Source organism: Sceloporus occidentalis, unplaced genomic scaffold (genome assembly GCF_023333645.1).
Source record: "Sceloporus occidentalis isolate IW3139 unplaced genomic scaffold, rSceOcc1.0.p SCAF_32, whole genome shotgun sequence".
Lineage (NCBI taxonomy): Eukaryota > Metazoa > Chordata > Lepidosauria > Squamata > Phrynosomatidae > Sceloporus > Sceloporus occidentalis.
Genome location: NW_028317012.1, coordinates 5809806 through 5816471, shown reverse-complemented (window position 1 = coordinate 5816471; position 6666 = coordinate 5809806). Strand labels below are relative to the sequence as shown.

Genomic DNA, 6666 nt, shown 5'->3' with positions numbered 1-6666 from the left:
GGGAGAGGCCATGCTGTGATGGCCTCGAGTTTAGCCGGATCCATATGGAGACCGTCGGAAGAGACGATATATCCTAGGAAGGACAGACTGGATTTCTCGGCCTTGGCGTACAGACCGTTCTCTCGTAGTCTCTGTAACACGGCCCTCAGATGATGTCGATGGGATTCAAGTGTAGGAGAATACACGAGGATGTCATCCAAGTACACGATGACGTGGGACAGGAGCATATCCCTGAAAACGTCATTGACGAAGGCCTGAAATATAGCAGGGGCGTTACATAACCCGAAGGGCATAACGATGTACTCGTAATGCCCGAATCTGGTGTTGAACGCCGTCTTCCATTCATAATTGATGAAGCAATGCTGGTTCATTTCATTCTGTTTCTATAGCAAGCCTTCTGAACTGTAAGATGTACTCCTCCTCCTTGTCTTAAGGATTGGATAGCAGATTCAGCGGTTGAGACTTTATGAGGGTCCTCGAATATGGCGTCCATTGCCTGCAACCTCGCCTTGTTATTGCTTTGACTGTTGCGCACACAGTTTTATTCATCCTACATATCTATTTTTGCTGATGACAGATAGCACCTGTTTGGTATAATTATTTAATCATACACCTAACTATATGCCTACAAAATACTTGACTTTGTGCAAGTGTACCTAGAAGAATTGATGCTGTTGTGAAGGCTGATGACACCCAGATCTATCTTTCCTCCCCTGATCTCTCTCCCTCTGTCTAAGATCGTGTAACTAACTGCCTTGCATCTGTCTCTACCTGGATGTCTGCACGTTTCTTGAAACTTAACCTCTCAAAAACTGAACTCCTCATCTCCCCTCCCTCCAATGCTAAGATTCCCCCATCTATCTTCCTCAATGTCAATGGTGCTATCATCTCCCTGTCTACTCATGCATGCTGTCTTGGTGACACCCTTGACTCTGACCTTTCGTTCACACCGCATATTCAGTCTGTCTCTAAAAACCTCCATCTTAAAAACATTGCCCGCATCCGTCCCTTCCTAACACAGCATGCCACTAAGGCTCTCGTCCATGCTCTCCACTCTGTCAGTGTCTTCACGCGCTTCAGGTGTCATTTCAAAATCCTCACTCTTACTTTCAAAGCCCTTCACAGCGGTTCCCCTCCCTACATCTCCTCACTCATCTGTAAATACACTCCTAACCGGTCTCTCCGCTCATCCAATGATCTCCTTCTATCCTCTCCTCTGATTTCTAGCTCTCATGTCCGCTTACAAGATTTCTCAAGGGCTGCCCCTATCCTCTGGAATGCCCTCCCCCAGTCTATCCATCTCTCCCCCTGCCTTTATTCCTTAAAAAATCTCTCAAGACCCACTTCTTTAAGGATGCTTACAACATAGCACACGTACGCCCTCCCATATTCCTTTAGCTCACCTTTCCTAGTCCCTCTCCTGCAATACTTTTACTAGTCTGGCTGGTCTATCCCTAACAACGGCACTTTTACGTATTGTGCAATACACCCTAACTCCCTCTAGACTGTAAACTCGTTTGAACAGGGCCCTCCTCACCTGTTGTCTCTGTTAGTCAATATGTTATGTTACATACTACTTGTTATATCCTGTCTACCCATTGTACAGCGCTACGGAATTTGATGGAGCTATATAAAACAATAAATAATAATATTAATAAGGCAAAGGGTGGTCGCACCAAATATTGATTGGATTTAGATTTTTTTCTGCTGTTCATTCACTTTGCATTTTGTTAAAGGATACAAATAAACAATAGCATGTAGGGCTGCAACAACTATGCAAATGCTCTGAAAAACTCCTCTCCTTATATAATCCGACCTCAAACAGAGATCGGATTATAACACTAGAATCCAGATCCCCTGCAACGCTGCAGGGGACCTGGATTCCCCTCACTGTTAGCCGGTGGGTGTCCGTGCGGTGCGCACAGACAACTTCCGCCTCTTCCCTCCACTTCCGCTGGGGCTTCTACGATGCAGCGCCGGAGGCTGTCTGTGCACATCGTGCAGACCCCCACTGGCTGACAGAGAATCGAAGGTCTCCTGCAGAGGATCATCCTCTCTGTCAGCTGGTGGGGGTCTGCGCGATGCGCACAGACAGCCTCTGTTACTCCCCTTCCCTTACGCTGAGCCTTCTATGAAGCTCCAGTGAAAGTGCCTGTCAGCAACGGAGGTTCACAAAACACCAGGGAGTCGGTTAGAGAGGCAGAGGGGTGTATGGGAGGGGGGAGGAGGAAGAGGGGTGTATACACACCCATACACCATTCTGCCTCCTCCCCCCTCCCATACACCACTCTGCCTCTCTACCCGACTCCCTGGTGTCTTGTGAACCTCTGTTGCTGACAGCAGGCAGAGTGGTGTATGGGAGGGGGAGAGAGGTAGAGTGGTGTATGGGAGGGGGGACAGAGGCAGAGTGGTGAATGGGAGGGGGGAGGAGGCAGAGTGATGTATGGGAGGTGGAGGAGGAAGAGTGGTGTATGGGAGGGGGGAGGAGGCAGAGTAGTGTATGGGAGGGGGGAGGAGGCAGAGTGGTGTATGGGGGGAGGAGGCAGAGTGGTGTATGGGAGGGGGGAGGAGGCAGAGTGGTGTATGAGTGAGTTATAGTGGTGTATGGGGGGTATAATGAATTTCAGGGTAGCAGGGTGGTGTATGGGTGTGTAAAGAATTTCAGGGAGGCAGAGTGGCATATCTGGGGGAGTTAGAGTGGTGTATATGGGGAGGTAGAGTGGTGTATGGGGGGCATAATGAATTTCAGAGTGGCATATCTGGGGAGGCAGAGTGGTGAATCAGGGAGTATAATGAATTTCAGGGTGGTGCATGGCATTTATGGGGGGTGGAGTGGCATATCAGGGTGCACAGTGGCATATAGGGAGGTATAAGGCATAAATGGGGGAGAGTGGCATATTGGAAGTTATAAGGCATATCAGGGGGCACAGTGGCATATAGGGGGTATAAGGCATATCGATATTAGGCATATCAGGGGAGTATAAGACATATCTGGGGGTAAAAGGAATATCAGGGGGCTCAGTTGCAAATAAGGAGTATAAGGCATATTGGTGGCACAGTGGCATGTCAGGGGGCACAGTGGAATCTCTGGCATATAGGAGGTATAAGGCATATCTGGGGGCAGAGTGGCAAGCTGGGGGTCAGATGTGCATAACGGGGGGGCAGTTTGGTAAATAAAAGAAAATATAAACAAGGCTTTTTTCTCATAGTTTTTTATTAAATATGAAAAATAGTTAACATATGAATTGATATGTATTGATATGTAACTTTGTATTAAAACCTAGTTTGAGAAACACTGTGTTTGGGTTATTGTATCTTTTATTATTATGTCAGTGCATTTTTTTTATCCGATTAATCGACAAAATAATCGGCCAACTAATCGATTATTACAATAATCGTTAGTTGCAGCCCTAATAGGATGTGTACTTTTTAAAGCACTCTTGCATTACAACTTTTTTTTATACCTGCCCTAAAACTTGTGCACAATATATACAGTACCTGCGTCAGCCAGCTGGATCCTTAAAATCCTCTCACTGTACATCCCTACATTTCTTACATGCAATTTTGAGTGGCATGTGCCATGGCCATATATTTATTCATTGAGTTTATTATCAGTCAAAAAGGACATTTATTAGTACAAAATGTTTATTAATGCCAAACTTATATGATATATAAAATTCTAGCATGTCTATGTGCTGCTAAACCTCTAGGGCTATCAGGGGCATTGTTTGACGCTAGATTACAATGATTATTATTTGCAACTAAAATTAAAACATCAGTAAAACTTTTTTTTTATTTATTTTTTTTTTAGCTTTGACTGGTTATTGGTGAATTGTTACTATTAGGACATATCTATGTTGGTTGTTGCGTTTTCTGTATTATGTTTTGCGAAGTACAATTTTACATATTACATGCATATTATCGTATTTTGAGGGGATTAATGAAGTAATTCTTGGGTAATTGATCATGTAATTTTTTATAGAAACATAGAAAGTGACGGCAGATAAGAACCAGTAGGCCCATCCAGTCTGCCCAACCTCTGAGTACTTTCCTTTAGTACTTGCCCTTATCCTATATCTAGCTTGGCCTTATGCCTATCCCATACTTGCTTAAATGCCTTTACTGTATTTACATCTACCACTTATGCTGGAAGGCTATTCCATGCGTCCACTATCCTTTCCGTAAAGTAATATTTTCTGATGTTACCATTAAACCTTTGCCCCTCTAGTTTATGGTTATGTCCTCTTGTTGTGGTAGTATTTCTCATTTTAAATAAACTATCTTCCTTTACCTTGTTGATTCCCTTTAAGTATTTAAATGTTTCTATCATATCCCCCCTGTCACGTCTTTTTTTCCAGGCTATATAGGTTAAGATCCTTTAACCTGTCCTGGTAAGGTTTATCTTGGAATCCATAAACCATTTTACTAGCCCTTCTCTGCACTTTCTCCAACATTTCTAAATCCTTCTGGAGATACGGTCTCCAGTACTGTATACAATACTCCAAGTGAGGTCTCACCAGTGATCTGTACAACGGCATGAGCACTTCCCTCTTTCTACTGCTAATACCTCTCAACCAAGCATTCTGCTAGCATTACCTGCTGCTCTACTGCATTGTCTGCCTACCTTTAAATCCTCAGAAATAATTACCCCTAAATCCCTTTCCTCACACGTTGAGGTTAGGACAGTATCACATATTCTATACTCTGCCCTTGGGTTTTTATGCCCCAGGTGCATTACTTTGCATTTATCTACATTAAATGCCAATTGCCGCAGCTCTGACCATTTTTCCAGTTTACCTAGATCTTTTGCCATTTGGCTTTTTCCTCCAGGAACATCAACCTTGTTGCAAATTTTTGTGTCGTCAGCAAATAAACATACCTTTCCATCAAGACCATCTGCAGTATCACTAATAAAAATATTAAAGAGAATGGGTCCAAGTACAGATCCCTGAGGTATCCCACTGGTAACAAGACCTTGTTCTGAATATACGCCATTGACTACAACCCTCTGTTGTGTTTGCTATCTAATTTACAATGTCATTTGTGATGCCATATCTGATGGCATTAGCAAAAGCACATGTCATTAACTGAGAATTTATGTTTGGCATTAACTGAAGTTTTTTGCCACTTAATAAAGTATAATTTTGATCCGCTATTTTAAACTGAGTAATAAAGTTATAATTGTTTGTTCTTTCAACATATAGCGCTGTCAGACAGAAAGCTAATGTAGTATCTAAGCCACGGTACCTGGAACAACTTGAATCCTACTTGAGGAAGGAACTTCACTTTCTGGACCTAACTAAAGAAAATGCCCAAGAGTTAAAGCTACAGGTAAACTTGATGACAATACATTAACTATGTAAAGGAACTACCATACAACTATCTAGTTGTAACGTACATGCTCCTGATATAGTCTGCGTCCTGTGCGAGAATGGCCTAGTGATACCATGCTGATTGATACAGCAAGAAAGAAACAAACATCAATAAATCTGATTTATTAAAGAAATTGATTATGATACTGTTTTTATAAAGAAAGTGATTTATTTGTAGGTATTGTTAATCAAGCATAGAGAGATATGGGTTTATAGAGGGTTAAGCACCTAATTACATATTCTAAAAAAAAAACAGTTGTGACACTTAAATATTTGGAATTTGTAGGTGTTGGAGGCTATGTTAAATATAAATATGTTTATAGTTATATTTTTTTTTCAAAATCCAATGTTTATTAAGATTTTCAACATTTTCCATGGGGAGGGGAAAGGGGGTAGGGATACAGAAAGAAAAAAGGGACGGGGGTGAGGAAGGGACAATCGAGGACACGCATGACATCATACGGGCAAATGAGCCATTAAAGAGCGTCAAAATAACAATAACAACCAGAGGATTACAGACAAGAGTAGGGCCAAGCAGGGTTCGGCTCCGAGCACACAAAGCCCCAGTGGAAGCGAGAAATATACATCAACACAGGGGCCAGGCCGGGACTACCAGACCACAGAGCCTACAAAACGCGTCGGGACAGATAGGACAACCAATAATACCAGGTCGATGTATACCCCTCACGTTGCCGCGCAGAGGCGGCAGAGAGATCCTCCAGTGCCCTGATCCCCTCAACCCGGGCCTCCCACTCCCTGACGGTCGGAGGGCAGGCGCTCTTCCAGTGTAAAGGGATGAGGCTCTTGGCCGCATCAAGGAGATGGCGGACAACAGACTTTTTATATCTGGAGACAGGGAGCGAGGTGTGATGCAACAACATAGGTAGAGGCTGAAAAGGCGGGGGGGAATCGGAGAGCTCCGAGAGTATCCGGTGGATCTCCTTCCAGAACTCCCGTATCCCAGGGCAGTCCCACCAGATATGCAACATGGTACCCACGTCCTTGCCACACCGCCAGCAGCTGTCAGAGGTATGCGGAAACATGAAATGTAGCCTCTGGGGCGTACGGTACCAATGCGTCAAGAGCTTGTAATTCGTCTCTTGTGTTTTAGTAGCTTTAGAACTCTTGTGTGTAAAAATAAAAATTTTCTCCCAGTCCGCGTCAGAGAGTCGTGTGTCGCATATGGTCTCCCATGTCTCACAGAAAGAAGGTCTCGGGGGAAGGGGAGCAGCGAGCAGGAAGGAATAAAGTGATGAGATAGCCCCCGCTGGAGGGCGCTCCCCAACGCACCATC

General features: G+C 43.9%; 1 protein-coding gene across 1 annotated transcript in view; it reads left to right on the top strand.

Annotated features, from left to right (window-relative positions):
* The first annotated feature begins 297 nt into the window (after nt 1-297).
* LOC149298591 (translin-associated factor X-interacting protein 1-like) overlaps nt 298-6666 on the top strand; it is a 66467-nt gene continuing 60098 nt past the window's right edge. Inside the window, exons 1-2 of the mRNA XM_089487328.1 lie at nt 298-305; nt 5205-5331. Of these exons, the coding sequence (XP_089343454.1) occupies nt 298-305; nt 5205-5331 (135 nt within the window). The remainder of the gene's footprint in view (nt 306-5204; nt 5332-6666) is intronic.